Source organism: Peromyscus californicus, unplaced genomic scaffold (genome assembly GCF_007827085.1).
Source record: "Peromyscus californicus insignis strain IS unplaced genomic scaffold, ASM782708v3 Scaffold_13__1_contigs__length_99412109, whole genome shotgun sequence".
Lineage (NCBI taxonomy): Eukaryota > Metazoa > Chordata > Mammalia > Rodentia > Cricetidae > Peromyscus > Peromyscus californicus.
The window spans coordinates 69939210-69966972 of NW_026294424.1; the positions used below are offsets into that span (position 1 = coordinate 69939210).

Here is a 27763-nt window from a genome sequence, read left to right on the forward strand (position 1 = left end):
GACGCCACCCTCTGCAGCTGTGAGCGTTGCCTGGTGCACAATGCCATCTTCTCCAAACACACAGTCTTTGCCCTGGTAGGCTGGAAGGGGATGGCTTCTCCTGAAGCATTCATGATGCAGAGAGGCTTGTAGCCATTGGACACCCACGGGAACTGTTGGGTAACACTGGTACAGAAATAGTATGCTGCGACACTTGGCTAGCATGTTAACGTCTTGAACTATCCTTTCCTATAAAAGAAGGACAATGTTTTCACAGTAACTCTCCTTCCTACACACCAAGCTGCCCCCATATATGTGAAGCGGCCCGCGCACAAGAACAGGGAGCCTTGAACCTCTGCTAACTGATCGGTGCATCAAGCTGCTTAAAGAAAAACATCAGAAACTTCACAAACCGAATTAACCCAATTAGGAGATCATTGTAACGCTTCTGGTTTTTGTTCTCATTCACTGGAGAGGGGACAGCGGCTCCATTCTCTCCCTCACCATGTGGGTAAGCATTGGCCAGCTTTCCGTGGCTAACAGCTTTTGAGATCTCTGCATGGTCCGTTGGCGAATTTGTTTGAAATGAGCAGACCTCGGAACATGGCTGGAAAAGCACATGCTTCCAGTGTCTGGGCCACTCAAATGTAAAAGCTTCCAGCAGAAAAAAAACTGCCTTTTGTGTTGCTAACAGGTCACCTTCTGTGCACTGTTGTTGGGGTTTTGTTTTGTTGGGGGGGAGCTATACAGGGTCTTAGTGTATAGCCCAGAAAGGCTTTGAAATCGCCTCCTGAATACTGGTACTACACTTGTATACTACCACACTTAGCTAGCATATTAATTTCCTTAAATATCTTTTCCTATAAAGGAAGGACAATGTTTTCATAGCAACCCTTCTTCCTAGTATTATGATCCAAAATGTTTTCCAAAGCTATTCAAGGAAAGGTATCATTGCAAGCTAAAATATATTTTACATATTGTACATTGGTGTGAATTATTTCAATTATTTTCCTTGCTTTATGTTTTTCCCATGTTCTTTGGTGATCTAGTGAAGTAGAGACCCTTCTAATAGACTCCATGAATATCTGTACTTTTTAAAGAACGTTCGGTGCCTGATACTTATCATTTGGTTTTTTTCCCTGACGTACGTTGTTGGGGCCTGGCCTGTGTACAGAAAGTTCTCAGCTTGAAGCACAGCATAATCATTAGCCTTGTTTGTAATATCTCCGTTTCTTATCCTCACTCCATCCTCTCATAGACAACCCTTCCAATGTATTTGATATGCACCTTTCTTCTGTATGTATTCTTGTAAAATCTGTTTTGTCTGCATACATGGTACTTCCTTAACATTTTTCACTTATTTCCCACTTAACTAGCCATGATGCAAAGTGTGCATCTAATATGTGGCTTCTACCTGTTGCATAGCCCTCTAGACTGTGCATGACAGCATATTGCCTATCCACTTCCCAGGGATGGTCAGACAGCTGGGTTCCATTTAATTCTTTCCACTACAAACAGAGCTGCAGCCAGGTTGTTTAGCTCTCTTCCTGTGAAAGGCTTCCTGGGGACTCTCTTCCCAGGGGAGGAAATGCTGGAGCATTTGAAATTCTGTTAGAGAAGTTTCCCCCCCCCCCCCCCCCCCCCCCCCCCGATCCTCACTCACCTAGGTACATCTCTCCTGTTCCTCTATGATTTATCTTTTATGTTTAGCTCTTTAATTCCTCTCATATCATCTTTGTACAGAGTATTGGCTTTATGTCCCTCAATACAGTGAGTCAGTTTCAACCTGTTCTTTTCTTTCTTGGATTTGCAGTGTTGTTTATGTGTGTGTCCATTCTGCCTTTGGTCTGACTTATTCCAGAAACAGTCTCTTTAGAAAATGGTGTAGCTAGGGATATAACTCAGGAGTAGAGAGAGCACTTGTCTAACGCGACTAATTCTGTGGATTGAATCCCCAAATACTGCAATAAATAAATAAACAAATAGCAATGGAAGAAAGGAAAACAGAAGAGGCTATAATGCAGGTGTGTCTTTTTAGGAGTGAGCCACGAAAGATCAGTGAAAGAGTGAAGAAGAGAAAGTGGGATAAGAAGGAGTTTACTAAGGGATTGTCACCGTGACCGACTGGGGTTCTGTCTGTCTAGGGGTGTCTGGAAGAGAGTGTAGAATAGGTTGCCATCAGCCATGCTGAGGGAGTTAAGGGAGCAAAAGTAATTTCCTACCACCTCCCTTCCTGCACCATTTGAGTGCTACCCTCCATGGTGGTGGTGGGAGGAGACTCTGGTTTTGCCAACACCTGCAGGGCAGGCAGAGCAAGCAGAGGCACAGAGGCTTGCGGTAAGAAGTTAACTGGCGTACCTGGGACAGCAACTGTTAAAAGGTTGGAGTCTCCAAGCACTAGCTTTTATTCCATTACTTCATGCTTTTATTTTTGGGTCCTTATCTGACTTTTCCAAGCTGGAGTTTTATAGTAGTCTTCGTAAGCAGGAACAGATAGTTCTCGCCCTTAAGCTCCCTGTGTTTAAAATGTCCTCAGGATTTGTAGACATTTAGTTTCTCATGTCAATGTTAGGTTAAATTTAGATGTTCCTTTAAAAAAGTGAGTGGAATTATTCTAAATAAAACCACACTGATAGTATGGGATTTGCTTTTATTAATTTGAGGAAGTTTGGGTGTTTTTTATCATAGTGAATGAATTCTACCGAGTCCTCTGGCCAAAGCACTTGTCACAGAGGGTTTAAGCTGGATCCCCAACACTCACATAAAAAGCCACCATGCTTGAAATCAGAATTGGGGAAGCAGAGACAGAAGGTGCCATGGGACTCACTGATCAGCCAGTCCAGCCTAACTGGTGAACTCCAGATCTCAGTGATTAACAAATCTCTTAGCAAGACAGAAAAAGAAAAGTGCCTTAGCTAGGTAAATAGCAGACTTATGAATGATAGAGAAAGGTTTTCTTTTATAAAGAAACGTGGGAAACGTTGACTGTGTAAGAAAACATGGGCTTCGGCCAACGACACAAGAAAGGAGTTCTTAGTTCAGGGCATTTTCAAAACTGATCATTTCATACCTGCATGTATAATGTGGTTCTGATCAAAGCCACTGCATTCGCTCCCCTCCCCCCACCGCCCCACCACTTTTCTCTCCCAACCTCATGTACTTTGTTTGTTTGTTTTTATTTTTTTTTTTGAGACAGAGTTTCTCTGGGTAGCATTGACTGTCCTAGAACTCCTTCTGTAGACCAGGCTGGCCTCAAACTCACAGAGATCTGCCTGCCTCTGCCTCCCGAATGCCTGGCTTCACGTGCTCTGCTTTCACTCAGTGCTGAAGGGATGTGCTTGGGCATAGGACCATCTTCTGGAGCACAGGTAGCCTGGCATGCAGCTTGTACTTTGGGGCTTATTATAACGAAACAAAATGTTCTCTGAAGTCTTAGCTATAGCTTGCAATTTTTGATTTGTAGTGTTTTTGTTGTTCAATTCTAATTCTAGTTTCCTTTTCGTTCTAGAGTCATTCACCAAAAATGCTACTTATTGGAGGTGTTTAAGTCATGGATTTGTTATTATTTTCTTACTGTATTGCATTATGTTTGGGGAAAAATCGGCTAGATCCTTTCTAATTTATGGAACCTTCCTTTCTAATCTAATTCATTCTGGTTTTTTAGTGCTCAGGTTTCCCCATGATTTTCTACCAGTTGTTAGTCTGGTGGAATCTGAGGCTGAATTGTTGGTATGTGCTAATGATGATGGCCACATCTTCTTGTGCATCTTATGTAAGCATATAAATGCCTGCCTCTCCACTTTGACAGTTTGTTTATTTGATTTTATTTAATCAGCTATTAAGACTACTAACTCAGTTTTCTTTCAGTTCATATTTGCTTTGTACATCATTCCCATCCTTCCATACTTAAATTCCTCCCCATGTTATGTGTGGCTCTTGTGTGTGGGAGTGAGGGAATGGATATACTAGTCATTCACCCTAGGATTTTGCACTTGCCAGGCAAGCATTCAACCACTGAGATGGATCTTCAGCCATTCTGTGTGACTCTCTCTTCTTTTTTTTTTAAGACTTATTTACTTATGTATATGAGTACCTTATTTGCATGTGTGCCTGTATGACAGAATAGGGCATCGGATCCTATTATAGATAGTTGTGAGCCACTATGTGGTTGCTGGGAATTGAACTCAGGACCCCTGGAAGAGTAGCCAGTGCTCTTGGCCACTGAGCCATCTCTCTAGCCCCCAAGGTGTGATTCTTAATAAATAACCATTCCTAGATCTTTAACAAATAGAACACAGATCCAATCTGAGAATTCATGTCTATAAGTAGTATATTTTAGCATGTTCACATTTATTGTAACTACTCTATTTTTAAAGCTTGTTTCTGCCTTCTAAGTTTTACCATTTGCTGTATTATTTCCTTTTATCTTTCCTTCCCTCTTTTTAAGCATTTCCTAAGATAGGATCTTGAGATTCATGTATCTACATATATGTATGAATCTATAGATCAGGCTGGCCTTAAACTTAGGTACCTCAGTTTAGTCTCAAACCTACAGGAATCCTCCTGCCTCAGCCCTCCCACGTGCTAGAATTATAGGTGTGTTTCACCATATCTGGCTCTTTTATTTTAATAAAACACTTTTAATTATTATGATGTCACAATGTTGGTAAAATCACAGTTGTTCCCAAAGTTCAATCTCACTATTTCACTTTACCATAGTAATTATAAAGAAGAGTGAAGTTTTCACTCATTTTTGCAAGGATAATTTTTTACCTTATTCCACAATTGTAGTTCCTGTTCTGGCTGTAATCTTTGAGGTGATATTGGAGCACCTAAAGATAAAATTTTGAATACACATTAATGTTACTGTGATAAGCACTTCAAATACATTATTCCTTAATCCTCATGTCAAACTTCTAGGGAGGCATTATTATTATTATTATTATTATTATTATTATTATTATTATTTTATTCCTAATTCATGACAAGAAAGCAGAAGCAAGGGAGTTTGCCTAAGGCTATCTAAGTCAATAGACACAAGAGTCATGTGTTTGCTTTTGTTTTGTTTTGGAGACAGGGTCACTGTGTCTCCCAAGCTATCCACAAAAGTGCTAGAATCACAGATCACACCTCTATACTTGGCCTCAATGAAGATTGCTAAACATCTCTGGCTGACATAAATCCTGATAAGTTCTATTTCCCCTAAATCTGCTGCTTGTATTCAATATTGCCTCAAGTTTTTAGTGGGCTTTTACTATTATTTAGGTTATAATAATAGTCACATTTAGCTACAGTTTCTGTGCTATTGATTTGATTTTGGGGTGTGTGTGTGTGTGTGTGTGTGTGTGTGTGTGTGTGTGTGTGTGTGTGCTAGGACTCAAACCAAAGGCCATGCACATACTAGGCCTTGCACTAACATTGCCCAGTCATTCCTATGCTCAACTATGTTCATAGCAGCATTATTCATAATACTGGAACATTCCAGAAACTGGAAACAACCTAGATGCCCCTCAAACGAAGAATGGATAAATAAAATGTGGTACATATACACAATGGAGTACTACTCAGTGGTAAAAAACAATGACATCATGAAATTTGCAGGCAAATGGATGAAACTAGAAAATATCATCCTGAGTGGTGTAACCCAGACTCAGAAGGACAAACATCTTATGTACTAACTCATAAGTTGGTACTAGTTGTAAAGCAAGGATAACCAGACTACAACCCGAAGCTCCAGAGAAGCTAGGAAACAAGGAGGACCCTAAGAGGAACACATAGGATAACCCAGCAAAGGATAAATAGATGAGATCTACATGATCAAACTGGGGGTGGGGGGGGTAATGGAGGGCAAGGAATGGGGGATGAGAACATAAGAAAATGGGAAGTTCGAGCTGGAACAGGGACAGAGTGGAAGAGCAAGGAAAGAAGATACCATGATAAATGAAGACATCATGGGAATAGGGAGAAACAGGGTGCTAGGGAAGTTCCCAGGAATCCACAAGGATGACCCTACCTTGGACTACTAGCAATAGTTGAGAGGGTGCCTGAACTGGTCTACTCTGGTAACCAGATTAGTGAATACCCTAACTGTCATCATAGAGCCTTCATTCAGTTACTGATGGAAGCAGATGCAGAGATCCATGGCCAGGTGCCAGGCCGAGCTCCAGGAGTCCAATCAATAAGAGAGAAAGGGGGGATTCTATGAGCAAGGAACATTGAGATCACTATGGGAAAACATACAGAGACAGCCAGCCAAACTAGTGGAAACCCATGAACTGTGGACCAACAGCTGTGGAGCCCCCATAGGACTGAACTAGGCCCTCTGGATATGCGAGACAGTTGTTTAGCTTGAACTGTTTGGGGGGCCACCAGGCAGGGGGGATTGGGATCCATCCCTGGTGCATGAGTGGGCTTTTTTGGAGCCTAGTGCCTAAGGTGTGACACCTTGCACAGCCTTGGTGCAGGGGGGAGGGCCTTGGACCTGCCTCAACTGAATGTACCAGGCTCTGCTGACTCCCCATGGGAGACCTTGACTTGGAAGAGGTGGGAATGGGGGGAGGATTGGGGGGAAAGCTGGGGGGTGGAAAGAGGGAGGAGGGGGGGGATCTGTGGTTGGTATGTAAAGTGAATAGAAATTTTTTTAATAATAAAAAAAGGGAAAAAGCAATGCTCAGTCCTTTCTGTGGTGGTGAGTTTTAGAAATAACTTTATAAGCATCATGTAGAGAGTTGATTAAATTGAGAACCAGTGGAACTCCCTTTCATGGAAAAATCCTTCACACAGTGATACATTTCTCACCATACCACAACTATACATGTCAGGCACAGTTTCCCTGATGAGCTACATTCTGAGTTCTTTCTGCCTGCAGGAAAGGATTAATCTGTGATTTCAAATCTTCATAAAAGTACCTGAAGATCTCCCTGAGTGAGACTGTTTGACAAGCATTTCTGTGATTTATTAATCTTTATTTTATATGTTTGAGTATTTGTCTGCACATATATATGTGCACTCCATGCATGTCTGGTGCCTGAGAAGGCCAGAAGAGAGCATCAGATCCCATGGACAGTTGCAAGGTCCCAAGTGAGTGCTTGGGAACAGAACCCAGGTCCTCTGCATGAGCAGCTCATGTTTTTAACCACCAAGCCATCTCTCCAACTCCAGCATTCCAGCTTAAAGAATGCAGTTTTCCATTCCCAGCCCTTATCCTCCCAGGACAAAGTGAAGTTTCTAATCAGCTAACCTGCATTAGGCTAGACTTCCTTACCAAGACCATTGGGAGCTTGACTGATTCCATCCAAACCCCAAGCTCCCATGGACCACTTAGAATGGCCATTGTGCTTAACCACTTGTATCCAAATCAAAAAGGGAATGCTCTGTAGCTCTTCTGCAAAACACATTAAGTCCAGTCTCAGGGTAAGACAGGTGCAGAACCTAAAATAAAACGTTTTTCTATAATTGATAGAAATCCACTAGTACCATCTGACTGGACATTGTTTTTCTCTCCGCTGTTCTAGAGTTGATACAATGTTCCCCTCAAGCCCTTTGTGGTGTTAGTCTGGTTTCTGCTGGGTAAACGGTAAAGAAAAGAGGTTATTTAGTTCAAGTTTTGGAAACTAAATCTAAGCTCTAACCTTGAGTGAGGGCCTCAGAATGGATAGGGAACTGCTAGACCAGTGGTTCTCAACCTTCCTAATGCTGCAACCTTTTAAATCAGTTCCTCATGTTGTGGTGACCCCCAGCCATAAAATTATTTTCATTGATACTTCATAACTAATTTTGCTACTGTTATGAGCTGTAAATATTTTGAGAGGTAGAGTTGTGTCAGAAGGGTTGAGACCCAAAGATTGAGAACCTCTGTGATGGAGTGATTGTGTAACGAGAGAGAAAGCCAGAGGGCGGGGAGGAGCCAAGGGCGGGGAGGAGCCAATCTCAGTCTTATAACAACCCACTCTCCAAGGGAACTCCTTTAATCCCTTCTGAGGGCAGACCAACACACCCGATTACCTACTAATCAGACCAACACACCCGATTACCTACCAGTGTCCCACTAACCTCACTTCTCAAAGGCTCATCATCTCTCAGCATTACCACACTGAGAACCAAGATTCCAAAACTTAAACTCTGGAGAGTGTGCTCAATCCATGTTCCTGGGATGTGGACTTTGCACAGTACTGGCAGGAGCTGGTACTTGCACTACCCTCCACATTTTCCAAAACAACACCGCTATTTTCTTCTAGGTCATAAAAATGACAGCTTTTGCTCATTTTCATTGAGGTATTTCTACTTAAGCACTAGGTAATAAAACAGACCCGATTACTTTAAAGGTGACACGCATGTTGTTCTTGCTAACACTTCCCTGCAGTTAGCATGTGAGAAGCAGTTCCTATTAACTGAACATTAAGAATTGGTCGATGAATGAGAGATCTGGGTAGGAAAGACATTCATTGTTAGTCTTGTCATTTGATCTCTTATTGCTGCAGGCATAATCAAGTGACTGGCAGATACCCAAAGTATATTCCTCTTTATAAGAAATTTCCCTCTCCCAACATGTTCTCCGAGTTAACTGTTTCCACCAGCGTGTCTGGCTGGCCTTTATCGTCTCACTAGCTCATGCCTTGTGGACTCTTCTATCTTTTCCCCTTTCACTAAGAATGCTACATGTATTGACATTTAGTTCCTTCTGCTTTTATGGCATTTGTTTTGTCTCTTTTTTTTTTAAGAAGTATCTAATTACATTTATGTACTGATTGCTCCTGTTAGATTACCTCCAACTCTTGCTTAGGTATGCTATGCCTGTCCCTACCCCCATGTTTAGGAGCTTGGGACTAATTGCAGATCACACTGGCTGTTCACCCCACCCACTCCCCATCCCACTACATTTTAAGAGAAATGAAATTTGTTTTTTCCTGTCTGAAAGGGAATGAAGGCAGACAAAGGCAATCAGAGACCTTCCCGGACAGTGGAGGAAGCCTTTTGCTTGAATAATATCAAGGCTATTTATGATATGATAGGTCAGGCAGCACATTTGCTCTTTTGGAAATGCAAGTGAAGACTCATCTATTTTTTAGGAAACTGCTGTCCACCTAGTTCTCCAAGACACTGATTTCCCACAGCACATTGCATGCAACATTCATGGAAAGCATAGCTTTTCCCCCTAACAGAACATTTTTTTAAAACTATAGTTATCAGGGCTGCTTCCATGGTTAAGAGCTCTGTGTGTTCTTCCAAGAGCCTAGGTTCAATTCCCAAAACAATCATGGTAGCTCACAACTATCTCTATAACTTAGTCCCAGGGGATGCCACACCCTCTTCTGGCCTCCCTGGACACCAGGCACACACGTGAGGCACAGACAGACATGCAGACAAAACACCCACATACGTTAAATAAATAAATAAATACAAATACAAATGAAGGCTATGATCACCTGGCTACAGGCAGTTTTTCTGCCACTGCCAGGCTGCTAATCTCTTTGCAATGCACTAAGTAAACCTGCTTTCTTTCTTAAAAAACGAAACAAAACAAAAAAAAAAAAACCCCACTAATTATCTCCTTCCTTCAGAAGGAAAATGAAATTATCATTCTAATATTTCCAATAAAATATTTAAAAGACAAAAGGCTAATTTAGCTTTCATAAGTCATGGTGAGTTAGTACTGCAGAAGGTTAATATGCTACCATGTAGTTGCTACCTGGCTGCCCTTTCTTTCAGAGGACAAACTTGTGGGCGCTGGGGATTGAACTCACGTCTTCGTGCTTGGCACCAGGCACCTTTACCAGATGAGCCATGGCACTCTCCCTGTTACCTTGCTTTTCAAATGAGGAAGCCTGTTCTTCCTCAATGTCTCAGGAACAAAGATCAAAATAATGAAATGAAGGCAATAAAAAAGGTCAGGAAAAAAAATATTTGGCTCTTTCCATCTCTAATTGAGGGCTAGGCTATGAGCTCCGAAAGCGCTCCGTGGCTGTGATGTGAAGTCACTCAGGATTTCTGAAAAATTAACAACCTGCTGACCCGGGCCTAGCTGGAGAATTCACGTTTGTAACAAGGCAGTGTTTGGAATAACGCAGGAATGAGTGATAGTCTCCCAGATTACCTCGTAACTAAACTTTCTTTACAAGGGACACATTTTGCTTTGCCGCTCATTCGGAGCTTCAGACCTTCCTCCCGGGTCTTGCTGATCCTGTGTTTCCTGGGAGCCAAGCTGGGGAAGTCCCTCTTGTGATCAGATCCCAGCCGCTTTGCTAGTCTTAGGTGCCTATCGCTAGAAATCCTGGGAAGCCTTGCATGCTTGCTTCAACTTTCTGTGATCAGAACTCTCTAATCCTTCTGAGAACCTCTAAACCTCCGGCCCCTCCTCCACGCGTGTGTTAACTCAACAGCCGGCTTACCCGGACGGAGGCCGAGCACACCCCAACTTCACCTCGCCTTGGCAAGGGGAGCAGCAGACGTTTCCCCCCCTCCAATAACTGCGATGAAAGGGAAAGTATTTTAATTTTCTTTTAACTCCCACTACGGAGTCTGCAGCCGGTCTCTGCTGCTTCCCCAGCTGGCTGTAGTCCTGAGCTAGACCATGGCTTCAGTGGAAGGTGGGTTCCAGAAACCCAGAGAAGAGGCAAGGGAGGTAGCGGAGAGCAACCGGTGTAGCAGGAACCTGAGGGGCGAGGGAGGCAGAAGGCGGAGGGTGGCATCTTACCTCTGCAGGCGTCCGGGAGGCAGGCGAGGAGCAGCAGCAGCGACAGCAGCAGCGGGGATGCACCGGCCACTTGTCCCCCAGACAGCCTCCGGCGGCTACCCGCTGCTCGCGACATCGCCCTCACTTCCAAGCAGCTCTGGACGGGGCACCAGGGACCCTGTGCTGTGCGGGTGTTCTGGCTGCCCCTCAGCGTCGGGTCCCCTGTGCGTCTCTTGCTGAGCTCAGCCACCGAAGTGACCATCACCGCGCGCCACCAACTTTTAAATCTGGCGCACACGTGGGCTGGGCCGGTGTGGTCTCCGCGCGTGACCTCGCCGCCCCTGGCTCCCTGGCGTCACCCGGACCTGCTGCCGCCCCCGCGGGACATGCTCTCCCTGGCCGGGTGTCTGACTCAGGGCACCACGCAGTTGGCTCTGAGATGGAGAGTGAAATTAAACCATGGTGGTCCACTCCCACCTGTGGTAGGACTTGGGTGAGAGCCAGGACTTGGGGGGAGGGGGTGTCAGCCTCAAGAACCTGAAATCAGGGTGGTCAAGCTGGCGGAGGTGGCAACACTGTCCCCTATGTCTCTTGGGATGCCACAGTATGCCTAGCCTGTTTGTGTGGGTCCCCCGGCCTGCAGCTACTTGAACTTCTAATCCTCTCGCTATCCTTCGTCTCCTTCCCTAGTTGACCTCCAGTTTGGTGCATAGTGCCGGGCCATCAGACAGATGCTACTTCCACCACACTGTAGTGAGGACGATACTGTCCAAACCCCCAAACGCCTGCAAAGTCCAAAACCATTCCCGGAGATGCAGTTGTCAGTTTAAAAAGGTGATGAGCAAAGGACAGGCTTGGGTGCCCTTGAAGGGGTGGAGAAGGTGCGATTGTCTGTGGGGCACAAGGCTAAGGTGGCCTTTTCTACCCTGAGGATGCTCTTCTCTCTAATTTCCTGTGGAACCTCACTTCCGCTATCCCCAACACTCCAGGAACCAGCATCTAACAGGACACCGAGAATATAATTCTAATTTCCTTCTGCAGAAAAAGGGCAACTGATCTTATTTGACCTCTTTTTGAAAGGTGAGGAGTTCCGAGGAAAGGGCAGGGAGGAAGCACATTACTGTTTCTTAAAGGGTCATTTTGGGGTCATATAGCCATGGACTTTCTTGGGCAATTGCATTTAACATTCATGACATATCTAGAGTATAAAAATCCTAAAAAAAAAAAAAAAAACCTATTGTAAAATGCACTGTTAAGATGTATGTAAGAAAATTCTGATTTAGAGAGAGTGAGAAACCTAGTCAAGCTTAGCATGGGAGAGAGCATTTTACTCTGCCCATAGGTGTTTTCCTAAACCAGGAGCCTCCTGGAACCCGGCATGAATATGCAGCCCACTACAAGCAAGGCAAGTCCTTTGAGGGAATCACAATTTAGTAGAAGGACCATTCCCTAAAGGTAACTGACCTTTGGTAAAGCATTCCAAATTCATACCCAATAGCTGTGCAATTCGAGCTAGAATGAGGCTGTGTCTTTGAAAATACAGAGAGAAGTAGGGATGAAACCCTGACGATCAGATTTAAAAAATAATACTGGCTACTACTTTAAAGTTAATTATATACAAGAAACACGTGAGAAAGGCTAGATTATAAGGAGGTGATGGATGAGAATATATTTGATTGAAGATTGCTTGCATTTTGCTATAATCCCAAAGTAGTAATAAATGGATTAACGCAGGTGGTACAATAGAGCTAAGTGACCTAAGAATAAGACAGGGCCTGGGGGACAGGGTAGTTGTGGCTCTGGTCTTCCTCTCTCTTCCTCATGTCTCCCAGAGGTCTCTGAAAGATTCCAGGTCTCAGCAGCCAGTGTGGTGTGGGTTAGCCATGGCCACGCAGTGTTGTCTTTACCATCCCGCTCAGTGCCTGGAATGTAAAAGAAAATGCGCGCATTACCTCAGCTGGGCTGCTCTGAGCATTCTTAAATGTGTCCCTGGTGCCCATGTGTGAGAGTTTCCGGAGGTGTATACCTAGGGATGGAATTATTAGTTCAAAGGGGATGAGCTGGTTAAACTCTATTGGAAATAACTGTTCAAATGGTTGTACTGACTTACACTCCCATCAACAATGAATGAAGTTAAATGTAAAAAAAAAAAAAAAAAAAAAAAATCTTTGCCAGCCTGGTGAATGTGGCATTTCACTGTGGATGTACTTTGAAGCTTCTAGTTTATCAACGAGACTGGCTGCCTTTTTGTAAGTATATTGGCCATTGCTGTTTCTTCTTCAGTGAACACCCATTGATCTCTTTTGCCCACCCTTCACTTGGTTAGTTAGTTGGTGTTCTCACTGATCTATCCGGAGGCTCTAAGTATTGCAGAACCTTTATTGGTTAAAATGCAACGGACACCTCCCTACTTGTGGCTTCTTTACTGTCTCATATGAGTTTACAGTTTTGAAGATGTATTTAAGGAAACATGGACTCAGAGGTCACATCATTCTGAGACATGGATATCAAAACAAGGTAGATGGGTGAAGAGGGGCAGATTTGTTTCCCTAGAAGCAAAGACTGAGAATAATTAAATGGAAGATGACTGTGTGTATCCCTCTTTGTCCCAATATTTTTAAAAAGCTAAACTCTAGATCTGGATTATATCTAGTAGAAAAGAAAGAGGTCAGGATTAAATATGATGACAGGTTGGGTTGGATACTGTTAGTCTTTGCAATTTAGTGACGACTGAATGTGTCTATTGTTGATAGAAAACCCAAATTCTGCTGTATATTGTATTTCTGTCTTTATCTAGCTCTTCTGATGCTGTAGGTATCGACCTCTCTCTTTGCAAAGTCAAGTCTTTTGATTGGAAGGATGTTTGGACAGACTATTCTTACTGGAAATCACTCCCAGAGAAAGACTTTTTAGGAGACAACCAAAGCCATTATTTTATACAATGAAAAGACCACTTCAAACAAGACCGTCTCATGGGACTAATGATCAGCTAGAGAATGAGTGAACAGGACAGCCCAATGTATAAAAAGAGGAAGAAAAAAGAGGAGGAGCAAAAGAGCAGGGGGCGGTGCTAAACACCTGTCAATCCAACCCTTAGGAGGCTAAGGCATAAGAGTTCCAGTGTGAGCCTAGACTGTGTAGCCAGACCCTGTCTCAGGAATCAGTAAACCAAAGCCAAACAAAGCAGCAAAAGTACAATAAATTCAAGAAAAGGAGGGATGCAAGCCAAGTAGGTCATTGCCGTTTAAGAGTTTCCACCTTAGGGTAATTAACGTTGGTGAGACAGCGGGGCACAGAACTGTGAGAAACACCACATCTTTTGCAAGAGGGAAGCTTTGCTTGCTTTCTGTAACGACTGTTACTAGTCACTTCAAGCATTTTCCAGAAATAATAACCCGTGCTATTCAAGGGCCTTCCCCCATGGAGTGATTTTCAGTTTCATCCAATGCGTGCAGTCACTGTGAGGCAAAGTGATGGTAGGTGAAAGGCCCATGTGACAGTCCAAAGCCACCTTGGCTACTGTTCTGCAGAATGGACTGCTCTGGGGACTCTTGAAGTCGGCTGTCATTTGTAGGCAGGGGTCTAGTTACTGACTTCCTACATGGAGGTCAGAGCAGGCTGAGAAGCAGCAGCTCAAGGTTATCTCAGAGACAGCCCAGAGGCATAAAATCCCTCTCAAAAGATGTAATAAAAGGCGTGATGGCTCCTGTAATCTTAGCTGTTGGAAGACCAAGGCATCCGGAGTTCAAAGCCAGCTTGGGCTAAACAGCATACTTGAGACCAGCCTGGGAGAAGGAAGGGAGGGAGGGAGGGAGGGAGGGAGGGAAGGAGGGAGGGAGGGAGGGAGGGAAAGAAGGAAGGGATTGAGGGAGGAAAGAAAGGAAGAAAGGAAGGGAGGGAGGAAGGAAGGAAGGAAGGAAGGAAGGAAGGAAGGAAGGAAGGAAGGAAGGAAGGAAGGCAGGCAATAAAGATTTTTAGTAGAGCAAAGGCAGTAGCTGGTGCTGGTTGACTGATGCCTAGGAGGCTAGGTTTTCACATCATAGATGTTCTGAGGGTGAAGCCATTATAAGAAGCATCAGTCTATTGCTAATTTGAGATGCCACATTAAAACATTCCAATCCGTTGAAAGCAGCATCTTTTCTTTGTTCCTTACATTGCAATTAGAATATTAATACACACCAATAAAAGATTTATTAGATTTCCTTGACACATTTGTGAATCACATCCGGACAAAGCTGGCAGATAAACACATACTCATAGGTTTTATGAGGTTTTATAAAAATGGCACCTAAAATTAAATGATAACTATGAAAATACAAAGATAGAGTAATCTTTGTTACATCTACACAGTACATTGTACAACCATTTTAAATGGCTAGATTGATTTTTAATCCACCTAAAATAAATGAAAATATTTCTGTATTTCCTAAAAATGTGTTATTTATGAAAGCACATGAATTTCTTATATAGACATGTTCAGATCAACATTTTTTTGTGTTTTAGACAAAAGCAATTGAAAAGAGGAAAAATGGGTATAATTCGACATTTTAAAAAAGTTAAAATAATTAAGAGATCTAGAATGAATTTCTAAATATAGAAACAAATGACATATTAGTGGGTGTCATAAAAGGGGGTCACTACTCACTTAACCCATTTCCATTTTAGCCCTGGTTTTTAAGTACCCTATAGAGACGTGGATGCTGTAGGCTATAGTGTGTGTGTGTGTGTGTGTGTGTGTGTGTGTGTGTGTGTGTGTGTGTATGCAAATGCATATATGTAATGTGTGTTTAGCTGTCTCCTTCTAGAAGAATGAAAATTCCAATTCTGGGATTTAAATCTTTTTTAGCATTTGAAAACAACATTTGTTCCATATTTGCTTTCCTAGTGTTTCAATATCTCAAGTTTTTGGTACTGTTAGAGCTTGACTCACGGTGGACACTGCATGTTATGAAAGTTAACAAGGGAAATTACAGGATTTGTGACATTTTCAATTACATTTTATGCAGCCTTTAAGCACACACACACACACCACCACCACCACCACCACCACCACCACCATATAAATGGCAATATTTCCCTACACTGTGTGGGAATGAGAAGCAAGCCTTTGCTCAGCATCTTCCTAGGTTCTACATTCTAATGTGTTCTCGTCCACCTGGGAGACTTGGGATTGATAAATAGTGTTACTAATCATATTATAGAAAGTAAAAACAAGCATAGAAGCCTCGTTAGGAACTGGGGCATTTAACCAGGAGAGCAGGGATTATTAGAGGCAGCCACTACACTCTTGAGGGACTGTGGTAATGCTGGCGCTTCCCTGTGTACATCACAAGCAAGGACAGCGCTGGTTACATGGGAGGAAGCCTTCTTGGCATGACATCAAGTAGCAATGAGAGACAGAGGTGGGGGAGAGGGAAAGAGAGGGGAAGGGAGGGGAGGGGAGAGAAGGGGAGAGCAAGAGGCAGAGGGGATAGAGGAAGGGAGGGAGGGAGAGAGAAGAAGGATGCTCCAGCTATCCCTGAAACTAATTCCATCTTCCGGCTTTGGACAAATAAAAACTGCGATTTGGACTGAGGATGTAGTATGGTTGACAGAGTGCTTACCTGTCCCGCACAAAGCCCAGGGTTTGATCCCTAGCACCACAGAAACCAGACAGGGTTGTGGCAAACCTGTAATCTGAGCTCTCAGAGGTGAAGCCAGGAGACACAGAAGTTCAAGCTCATCCTTAGTTATATAAGGTCATCCTTGGCTGTATAACAAGTTCTAGGCCAGTTTGGGCTACCTAAGACCCTGTCTCAAACAACAAAAACCTACCAATTTTTTTCTTTTGAGATCTAAAGTCCTCAACAGTGAACGACATTCAATCCACACCTAGTAACATTTAGGATGTTGATGATAAACATGTGGAAGAGACTGATTTGAAAACACCTATTTCCACCCCCTTTTGAATTATTTTATAGTAAGAAGTGGAAATGTATAGTAGAATGATCATTGGAAAGGGAATTTGTTTTCTCCTATGACACTTTCTAAGTCCAACGTCATCAGAAAGAGGGGAATGGAGGCAACAATCACAGTTGTCTTTAAAGCAGCCAGACTTCTCAGTGAACACAAGAGCCCAAATCTCAGAAACTAATTGAGGATTGATTGAGACAGAGTTGTGTCATCCTGGCTGGTCTTGAACTCCAGGCTCAAATGATCTTCCTGCTTCAGCCTCTCAAGTAGCTGGAACTGCAGGAGCACATCACTGTGCCTGGCTTAAAATAGTTTTCCTTTTCTTTTGTGGTGCTGATGGATCCAGGGTCTCCCTAGTGCTAGACTGGAGTAGTGCTACCCCCTAGCTACACCCACATCATCTTATTTACATTTTTTTAACGACTCACTATGTATTCCAAAATGGCCTCCAACTTCAGATCCTCTTACCTCAGTTTCCGAAGCACTGGGATTATAGTGATGCACCAACACACCTGACTTATAAAATTTTAATTTTAATATCATTATAGGTTATTAAAAAGTTGTAAAAATGTACAGAGAATATCATTTAGCTTTCTCCAATTGTCTTAGTTAGGGTTAATATTGCTGTCATGAGGTACCATGACCAAACGCAACTTGGGGAGGAAACGGTTTATATTTCACTCACAGTTCCATAACTGTTCGTCACCAAAAGCAGTGAGGGCAGGAACTCAAACAGGGCAGGAACCTGACGTAAGAACTGATGCAGAGGCCATGGAGGGGTGTTGCTTACTGGCTTGCTCATCATGACTTGTTCAGCCTGTTTGCTAATAGAACCTAGGACCACCAATCCATGGATGGCACCATCCAAAACTGGCTGGGTCCTTCCACATCACTCACTAATTAAGAAAATGTCCCACAACTGGATTTTCTCACTGGAGGTTCCCTCCTTACAGATAACTCTAGCTTGTGTCAAGTTGACATAAAACTAGTCAGGAAAGCAATGAAACATCTTTTTGGTTTTATTATTGAGAGAGAATCTTAAATATCTGTAACACAGGTCAAAAACAGGATGTAGGTATATTACTACCATACAGCTTAATCAGATTTTACATGGACACGCATACTGTGTGTGTGTAGCTGTGTGCAGCTCTTTTTACTTTCAACATATGTGTACATTCTTAGAACCACTCTTCTCTCCTAACACACTGAACAGATTCACCCATTTGAAGTGGGCATTTCAAGGCCTTTTAGTGAGTTTACTGTGTGAAACCATCCTGGTTGATCTTGGTTTAGAATGTCTTCATTATCCCAAAGAGAACCTGCCACCCTCTCATTTTGAAAAAAAAAAAAATCCCCATTCCCACTTCCAAGCCAGACAAATAGCAATCTATTCTTCATCTCCATATATTTGTCTTTTTCTGAATATTTGGTACAAATTGATTTGTATAGGACATAGTTATTTTTACCAGGATTCTTTCACGTTTCATAATATTTTTGTGGTTCATTTATGTGTGGCATAGATCTAGACTTCATTCCTTCTTATGGTTTGATAATATTCTATCATATGCATAGCCCATATTTTGCTTATACATTCATCTGTGGATGAATATTTTAGTTGTCCTTTTTTTAGTGGCTGTAAATGACACTTCTATGAACATTTGTATGTAAAACTTTGAGCATATGTTTTCACTTTTCCCGGATAGATGACTAGGAAAGCAATTACTGGGACATAAGATAAATTTATGTGACGCTTTAGAAGAAACTGTCACATCATTTTCCAAAGTGGCTATATAATTTTATATCCCCACCAGCAATTCATGAGGGTTTTGATTTCTCCGTTCCTTACTAACATTTGTTACTATATTTTTTAATCACAGCCATTATAATGAGTATATGCTCTTCAGAGAATGCTCTTCAGATCCACCTATGTTGAGTATGTATTAGTAGCTCATTCTTACATATTTTCATTATTATTCTAGTGTATGAATGTTCCACTTTTTAAAAAAATGCATTTTTCTATCCATGAGTAATTGAATGTCTTCCCATTGGGGGGCCATTATAAGAGAGACATTTATGAATATTATTGCACACAGAGCTTTGTAAATATATGTTTTATTTTTGAGGCTAATTTGAGGGATTGAAATTGCTAGATGGCAGTAGATATACATTTGATGTTGTAAGAAGCTGAAAAATCATTGTGTTGTTTTATAGTCCCAGCGAAAGGGCACAGGAGTTCTAGGTGCCTATATATCCTTAGGAACTGTTGGCATCAACCTTTAATTTATGATTTTCTAATATTATTACTCTTTTAAAATAGCATTATGCACATGCTTTTTCTATGTGCCCTCATTATTTAGGGACAATGATAAAGTCTGTACAAGTTAAATCCAGTGGGGGACTATCTTAGGATTGAGGTTGAATTAAATGAGACAAGAGGCCATGAATGGATGATTGTGTAGCTGGTGGATGGATGCCTAGGGGTCTATTCAACCTTTCTCTCTAATCCTATGTTTGAAATACTCATGATAAATCAAGGTTGAAAACACACAGACATATTTTTGAAAAGGAGCCGAGTAATCTGTTAAGCCAGCCTTAACATTTCATTGTGGGACACATATAATCTTAACTATCTGCTTCAGAAGACAAGTATGTATTAGTGCCCTATAGAGCACACAAATATGGTGATATTTTATTTGTACTGAAATGTGATTTTATTTGTATGTTAATAAACAAAGTTGCCTGGGGGTCAGAGCTAATAGCAAGCCATAGCGGAGCTGGGCATTCGTGGTACATGCCTTTAATCCAGCACTTGGTAGGCAGAGCTAGGTAGATCTCTGTGTGGTCAAGGATACAGCCAGCATTGGAGACACATGCCTTTAATCTCAATACCAACCATAGAAGACCTGGAGGTCTGTACAGACAGGCAGTGACAAGGCAGTCATGTGGTTGGGTTTACAACCAATGAGAAGGCAGAACAGAAAGTCTGTATAAAGACAGACACACAGGAAGTAGGTCTCTCTTGGCTGAAGAGGATCGCTGCAGCAGGAAGGGTAAGGCTCTTAGCTCTGACGTCTTGGGCTTTTATCTTTACATTGGCTCTGTGTTTCTTATTTAATAAGACGGTTACTTCTACACAACTTATCCTTCAAACTTGTCTTCTTGGAGAGAATACTGCTGATACATTCAGTAACGTCATGTGCTCTGGTGTTTTTTGAGGGAGGTCTGAAAAGTGAGGAAATGTTCTTTAGAGATTTTTAAACTTGAGTGATAATGAAGATGCCAGCTCCCGGAAGACCACCTACATCAGTTGTTCCGTTTTTCTTTAGAAGAGTGTGAGGAGGTGAAATAATATCTGTAAGTCACTCCACTGCTTTGCCTCTGGGTGCATTGCTATCCCAGAAGCACAGACCATTTCTTTTCCTTTCTTTTTCAACATAATATTTTTATTGATTCCTTGGGAATTTCACACCATGTGCCCCAATCACACTCACATCCCAGTCCTTCCATGTCCACCTCCCACCCTTGTGACCCCTCCAAAAATGAAAAATAAGTTAAAAAATAGAAAAATAAACAATAACAAAAAACCAAGTCTATACCCTCATTGGAGAAGCATTGTAATTGAACATTATTAAATCATTGGCGTTATCGTCAGTATCTGAAGGAGACTCCCTTGTCCTAGGCCACAGATAAAGAAACAGTTTCTTGGGGATTGAATTTCTAGTCTATTTTTTTCTTTTTTTAGAAGTTAGTTTTTTATTAGTATAAGTGATATCCCACTTGGCAAACTTTAGCATTCCCATCTACGATCATTGCTCATCTGAAACATTGCAATCAGGACGCTGGCTAGACCAGTCACCTAGGATAGCGGACCACCCTCCTTCTGATGAGGTCAGAAAAGAGTTCATTCTAAATGTCATTTCTAAAAATGTGCCCTTCTCACGGGCTGGAGAAAAGAAGACTCCAATTGCCCATGGTTTGGGCTGCAGATTTCACTTTGAAGTACATAAGGTCCCCATTTAAAACTTATAAAGATATCAAGTGGATAGTATCAAATTTGATTGATGATTTCATCCTGTCATCCTCTCCTGTGTGGGGATGTGATTTCCTGAGAGTCATTTTAATCCTCTGAGCTGTGGATAGAACTCAAGTGTTCCTTCAGACTTTGTTAATGGTGAAATCTTACAATTCATTTTTTATTCACTTCTGGATCTTATACACCAAAAAAAAAAAAAAAAAAAAAAAGACACACTTCAGGCAGGCACTCAGTGTGATCAACTCAAGATTTCTGAACTGCTCCTAGCTTAAATATAGCTGGACTGTAAGTGAGTATGTATGGTAAAAGTACATGGCTCCAGACAGTTCGCAAATCCTATGCCTTCCCAAAGTGAAGGACTCTTAAAACATCAGAAAATTGTCCTCTTGTGAATCATATTAAAATTGGATCAAGGGAAGAGCTATTTCTACATGTCTGTCTATACAGGGGCACAAGTAACTTGACAGGGAAAATTTACAGTTTATAAAAGTTTGTCTCATGGATGAACTTTCTGCAGCTTGACATACATTAAATGTCTCTGTTTCAGCAACCATCGTCTAAAAAGGTAGTTACTCTATCTCCTCAATCCTCTAGAGGAAAGGCCAGGCCAGTCCTCCTCATATTTTATTTACACATCTGGATATGCTATACTCAAGGCAAGATTAAGCTGAAAATCTATGAAGTTTGGGTCTCAAAGATCACGGTATTTGGGACAACATAGTAAACCGATCAGGATCGTTTTTATTTGAACTGTTCTTGGAGCAGTAATTTTTAAAGCTCAGCCCCAACCATTCAGATGGTGCCTCCTCTTTGAGAATCACAGCAGATTAACGAATGGACAAAGCAACTGGCCTCTCAGGAACACAACCATCCCTACTGCTGGGTGAGGGCAATTATTCTTCAGGTGAAATCTGCCCCAGGTGACCCAAGCCTGAGTTATATAACGATACTGGTAATAAAGTTCACAAACCCGTATCTGCAATTTTGAAATCGAGAAGCTCTCACCTAGCTTTCATAATTCATCTGGCAGTGAAACCTGACGTGACCTGAATTCTGGTGTCAGAGCGAAGCCTGAAAGGTAAAGACTATTCATGGCTTCTGCCTATGCCAGCTAGTGGGAATGTTGACATAACAGCTGCGTAAGTCTTAATGTGTCCACTAGAGGGTTCTTCCCTAGACCAAACAAGGGTTGTTGCCATACAACATTGTTAATGTGTGGTATTAGTTATAGGATATATATATACACATGTATATATATGTATTATTAAAATTTATATAATTTATAATATATATATTTCTGAATATGGAAACACACCTGACTTGAGAGGTTTAAACAAGAAACTTACAGACCCAAAGAAGACGAATTCTAATAAAAACAATAATGAGGGGCTGGAGAGATGGCTCAGTAGTTAAGAGCACTTTTGTTCTTCCTGAGGATCTGGATTCAGTTCCCAGCAACCATGTAGTTGCTCACAAGTACCTATAAAGATTGCTGGATTCAGTTCCAAGCAACCATGTAGTTGCTCACAAGTACCTAGAAGAGGGACCCAGCACCCTCTTCTGGCCGGAACAGGTGCCATTTACATGTGGTACATAGACCTGTATGCAAACAAAACACTAATGTGCATAAAAAGAGATTTTAAAATGTAGAAGAACAATAATTATGGCAAAACTTGCATTCTACGGTTTGATCTCATCTGCATGATTTAAGAATAGCTTAAAATTTATCTTACTATATTTGCTATCATAACATGGACACTTCCTAATTTCTCTGGATATTTTTGCCCTGATTATCTATTTAGAGGGAGGGGGTGAAAAACCAAGTCCTTTAGTTAATTGTACACCTGACCTCAAACTACTTTTAACTTCCTATTAGGACATTAATTTAAACCAGAATTCAAATAACAGTTGTGTGTGTGTGAGAGAGAGACATAGAGAGACAGACAGACAGACAGACACACAGAGAGAGATTTTCCTGAATTTTTCTTTATTGTAGGTATCTTTAGTGATTTTTATTTTAAAGGGATGGAATAAACTTTGTTTAGTTGTATTAATGTAACTAGATCATTATAATATTTAAGGGGTTTGGTGACCAGTGTTTTCAAACAGGATTCTAGATTATTTAGAAAATTACAGTGTTAAGTCTCATAAAAGCATAAAATGTATTTCTTTGCCTCAAAAATTGAAGATGATCAGTTGGACATAATACATTAAGTATTTTTCACTTGCCAGACAATTTAAAAAATTTTGAATTCAATTTACATGTAATATTAGCTGATTTCTAAATAAGTGGTTTTCAACTATTCTGCCCCCAAACACTTAAGGCGGGCACTATATTTCTTCTAGCAACTGTAATTAGCAAAATAATTATTCTTGTTCTGTCATTTGTGATTCCCTTGCCTGAGGCCCAACAGAACAAGGCAGTGGGCCAGTCTGATTTCTATAATACAAGGGCCTATGCATTTTGTGTTGCTCCCATCAAAGATTCTGGATGCTTCCTTCCTGTAAGAGCAACTTCCCTCCTATCCTAGTGCACGCTTTGCCAGTCTTGGTGCAAACTCAGGTCAAAGAGAATCTAGAACAGAGGAGAGGAGGTAGAGAGTAAATTCTACAGCCTTGGGACTATGTGGATTTTAACATGCTCCATTACATTTTCTGAACTGAGTCTTTCTTAGCAGTTGTGACCTTCTATCATCTTGCAGACTCCAGGCTGGACTTAATACAGGGCACTAGTCCATCTGATGGGGCCAGGAATAGTTTGCAATGGTCCCGGCCTCACCCCTCTCTGCTCATAGTTTACTACTGACATTATAAAGGCAACCAGCGTCACACAGGTATAACCAGACACCACCTTCCCCAGGCTCTCACAAGGACTTCCTGCTCTCTGCTCTGGAGATTTCTGGGTGCTTCAGTGGGTGACACCCAACTGTATACAGTCTAAAAGGTTCTAAGCGTAAGTGGTCATTATTATTCTGAAAATATAGTCCTAGGTAACAGGGTGGTGGAGAGGACAAATGGATACATAGTCCTACCTGCTGGAAGACGTTCGGAGACATTTCATGGCTCTTCAGAGCATTTCCACAGATTCTAGCTTCAGGCATCCACAATGATGATGAACACGATAATATACTTTCCCTTTTTCTGATCACATCCTCAATAAACTACTTCATAAAGACACCCAGGATTAAGCTTGTTGATCATGTATTTTGTAAGGAGTCCCTATGATTACCTTTAGGTTTCACAATTTGCAAGATGGACCCACAAGGTAGGGATCTTGTGAAGTGTTGAGTGAATGTGTGTTGTTGACATGAACATAGCCATATCTAGAACCCTAATACCTCAGACCCACTGGGAGTCAGTGGCAAGCCTTCGCTGGGTAAGACCCAGAAGGATGGCAAAGCCTTCCTTGTGTCCACGTTGAAAGTTTCTGCAGAAAATGTCCATCATAGCTTTCACCCCCTTCCTTTCTAGCCTGTCACTTCCTGTCTGCACATGGAGTCTGGAAATGTTCTCAGGGAGAGTGTCTGGAGCTTGTTGGAGGGGCAGGAGGAGGCATATGCGTGAAGGAGGCACACAGCACCTGCTGCATGCTGCTGTGGAACCTCCCAGGGCAGTGGCGACCTTAGCAGGCTCCAAGCCATCCTCACTTGATACAAGTTTCTTGACTCTCCTAGAACACGAGTTTCATCTTCAGAGCTAAAGAACGGAGGTGGTTGTGAGGCAAGAAAGACAGGCAGGGAAAATTATGAGGACCTGGGAAGGAAAAGGGGCCCTCACCCAGGAGTCTGGTTGAAGCCTCCTCCAGCCAAAAATTTCAACACGGTTAGCTCTTGCTGGAGGCCTCTCTCCCTCAGCAGCTGGAAACCTCCAGTTTTCTAAAATCTCACTAGAAACCCCCTTTTTAATGAAAGGACATGTCCAAACCCTGCTGTGTAACCTTAGTGACTCATGGTTTTACTTGATTAGATCGTAATTCCATCCAAAGTACATGTGGAGCCACCCTATAATCTCACTTATCAAGGGGGAGGGGGCAAGGTTTCTTAGCAATGTTTTGAGGTGTAACCTTTGGGTCATCAGAATGGTATATATGGATAATACTAAGATAATTACTTGCAGGCCTCCCCTGAGAAGCTCGTACACAAGCGGCTATGTCTTGGGTTTACGTTCTCTGCTGAAGTGTCTTTTAATGAACTGTGACTCTTCTTGAGAAGCTACCCTCATGCTCATGGGTGTGCTTTATTCTTCTGATCATGATTCTCTTCATCATTCATAAAAACCCAACTCTGTTTCATACTGGCTAGTCCTGAAATTCATTTTGTGTCAAAACCCATGAATCCTGAGTTTGCCTGTATAATGGTCTCTAAGAGGTTAGGGAAACTCCCCAGGCTGATAGAGTGACAGTGTGGAGCTGTGTTTCTGTCCTCTCATTGCTGGTGGTTAGAAGCTGTGTGTGACATTGAGCCAATGGATAACAGTCAAAATAAATGGGGATTACGTTTGCATGATAGATGAGGTTATAACTTCAAGGAACGGATGAATATCCCTTAAAGGTCCCTTTTTCCTACTATAAATCAAGACTTGTTTTTGCAAAGCAAAGTGAGTCCCCACAGCAAATGATGATCAGGGCCTTTAGTCTTGGAAGTTAGCCAAGTAAACATAATGACATTGACAGATCTAGTTAATAAGGGAGTCAGCCGATGGGATTTGGAAGAGCACACCCCAAAGAGAAAATTATATTAAAAGCCTGAGTGGTCATCTGACATGACCATGCTGATTGTCTCAAGACATCTTCTGGGCCTTGGTAAGGGACTTTTTATGGAGAACAGACCAATATAAGAGCAAAATATAAATGGCCAGGGCCTTGATGATAGCTTGTGGGGATACTGCTGTGTTATGTCTTTGATTTCCCCAGCAACACCTTTACAGTTACCTCGGTAAGGAAGAAGCAAGCTTTAAAAATAACATTGTGCATGGAGCTGATGTATTTAGCCCATCCTGAGCAAGCTACATCTGAACACAAAAATAGGTAGAGAAAGGGGACAAAGAACTGACTTAATTGAAAAAAAATCAACACAAACATAAAATGCAGTCAAAATTTTAAAAGATATTTCAAAGGGTTCTGGACCAAGATGAGGAAGAGAGAATTTATTTAAATGACATTCATCTCTCTCTTCTTCTTTTCTCTCTCCTCTTTGGTGGTGGGGAACAAATTCAGGGTCTTGTACATGGGAAGCAAGTGCTGTATCACTGAACTACAATCCTAGTCCTTAATCTTTCTTATGAGGATTGCTGCAAAGGTAAGAGGTGGTGTGCATGAAACCACAGAAGCTCAGCTCAGAACAACTCAGCAGTACCCATCCACTGAACACTGTCCAGGGAGAAGGCCCTGACTCTGTAGAGAACCAAGGCCCTCACTGATGTCGCACTCCACTTGTTTGGATGGGACAATTTAGCTTCCTGAGATTTCCCACCACACCCCTGTAGCTAGAGTTTTCCTGCCTGGCCCACAGTCAGGACAAATCTCTCTCACCTGCCAGTCCCACAGCAGCTCAGACCCGACCAAATAAACACAGAGACTTATATTGGTTACAAACTGTATGGCCGTGGCAGGCTTCTTGCTAACTGTTCTTACAGCTTAAATTAATCCATTTCCATTAATCTATACCTTGCCACGTGGCTCGTGGCTTACCGGCATCTTCACAAGCTGTTTATCATCGTGGCGGCTGGCAGTGTCTCTCTGACTTAGCCTTCCACTTCCCAGAATTCTCTTCTCTGCTTGTCCCACCTATCCTTCCTGCCTGGCTACTGGCCAATCAGTGTTTTATTTATTGACCAATCAGCAACACACTTGACATACAGACCATCCCACAGCACACCCCCTCCCTCCCTTAGTTCTGGTAGTGATTTCACAGAGCCACACACTGATTTATTCCCATACAAGCTTTTAAGACACCTTGAAACCAGGTAGTGCCTGCTGGAGGGGAAATGTGACCATGCCTGTCATGGTAAAATTGTCTTAGAAAGTCAAGTTCTCGGGTCACAGAGTTCCCTTTGAGAGTTAAGAGTCTAGGGAGCCTTACCTGCAAAACCAGACAAGCAATCCCCACCCCACTGGCCCCTGCATCTTCAAACTGGATGGCAGCTTGCACGTTCATAGCATTTGTAAGACGTGCCAAAGAAAACTTCCTCAAAGTTCACAGGCAAAGTGGGCCAGCTAGACTATGAAGAACTTAACCTTTGGAGGGAGGATAGACAAGACATTTTGTGCCCACACTTTAGTCTGTAAAATAGGAATTGTAATATCCAGTCCTGTTGGAAGCAGAACTTATACCCACAAATATTCTCCTCCAAAGTCACACTAAGAATCCATATAACCTTTGGGGGAAAAAAAAACACCTTTAAAAAACAAACAAACTCAACTTTGGGAGTTTTCCTCAGTAGCTTAATGAGTGGTAAGTTTGTTGAAGCCACACCGTCTGTGGTATGCAGACGACTTGCTGAACCACGGGAGGAGGAGGATGTGCTGAGGGATGCATCATTAGGCGATGTTGTCACAGTGACAGAAACCTGCGTTGTATACCTGTCTGCAGAGACCTGGGCTAGATGACTTAAGTATGGTGTAGCCCATGCTCCTCTTGCCAGGAAGAACAAAACAATCTGAGATCAAAGCAGGCACGAGACAAAATTATGTGACGGGAATTTGGGGAACGAGACACAGCAGGTGGCTGCTGCTCTGACGTACACCATGTATAACAATAAATTTCTTTTTCTTTTTTAGCAAGTAGACAGCATTCACTCTAAAACAATAGGAGCTGTCATACAGTAAACACATGCAGCAGTATCGTGTTATCTGTTATTGTCAGGTGTTGCATACTACATGCAATGGTACCATGCTTTAACACGGCAGGCAGGCAGGGGTTTTTTTTGCAAAACATCCCACTAGCATGGGAGTAATATGTTAGACTTTTCAACAGTTGTCATGCCACCAGACAAAAGGAGTCTTCAGTTCTGTGTAAACGATGGGACCACCATCACGTATTTATCTGACGACGTTGACTAAAGCATGAGTATGTAGTGGATTTTGTACTTGTCACAGCAGCCAGGACAGACTGTGACACAACTCATCA

The 27763-nt window shown here is 42.2% G+C and overlaps 1 protein-coding gene and 1 long non-coding RNA gene across 5 annotated transcripts in view; one reads left to right on the top strand and one right to left on the bottom strand.

Moving 5' to 3' along the window:
* Nmu (neuromedin U) overlaps positions 1–12686 on the bottom strand; it is a 29841-nt gene extending 17155 nt beyond the window's left edge. Inside the window, exons 1-2 of one of the 4 annotated variants that reach the window (XM_052735208.1) lie at positions 10673–12686; positions 4753–4811 (exon numbers count right to left, since the gene is read on the bottom strand). In XM_052735208.1, the coding sequence (XP_052591168.1) occupies positions 4753–4811; positions 10673–10913 (300 nt within the window). In that variant the 5' untranslated portion in view covers positions 10914–12686. The remainder of the gene's footprint in view (positions 1–4752; positions 4812–10672) is intronic. The other 3 variants (XM_052735207.1, XM_052735205.1, XM_052735204.1) reach the window with 3 other exon arrangements.
* The window catches only part of LOC128108544 (uncharacterized), a 40241-nt gene continuing 12537 nt past the window's right edge, over positions 60–27763 (top strand). The window contains exon 1 of the long non-coding RNA XR_008217508.1: positions 60–490. This is a non-coding gene — a long non-coding RNA (uncharacterized LOC128108544). The remainder of the gene's footprint in view (positions 491–27763) is intronic.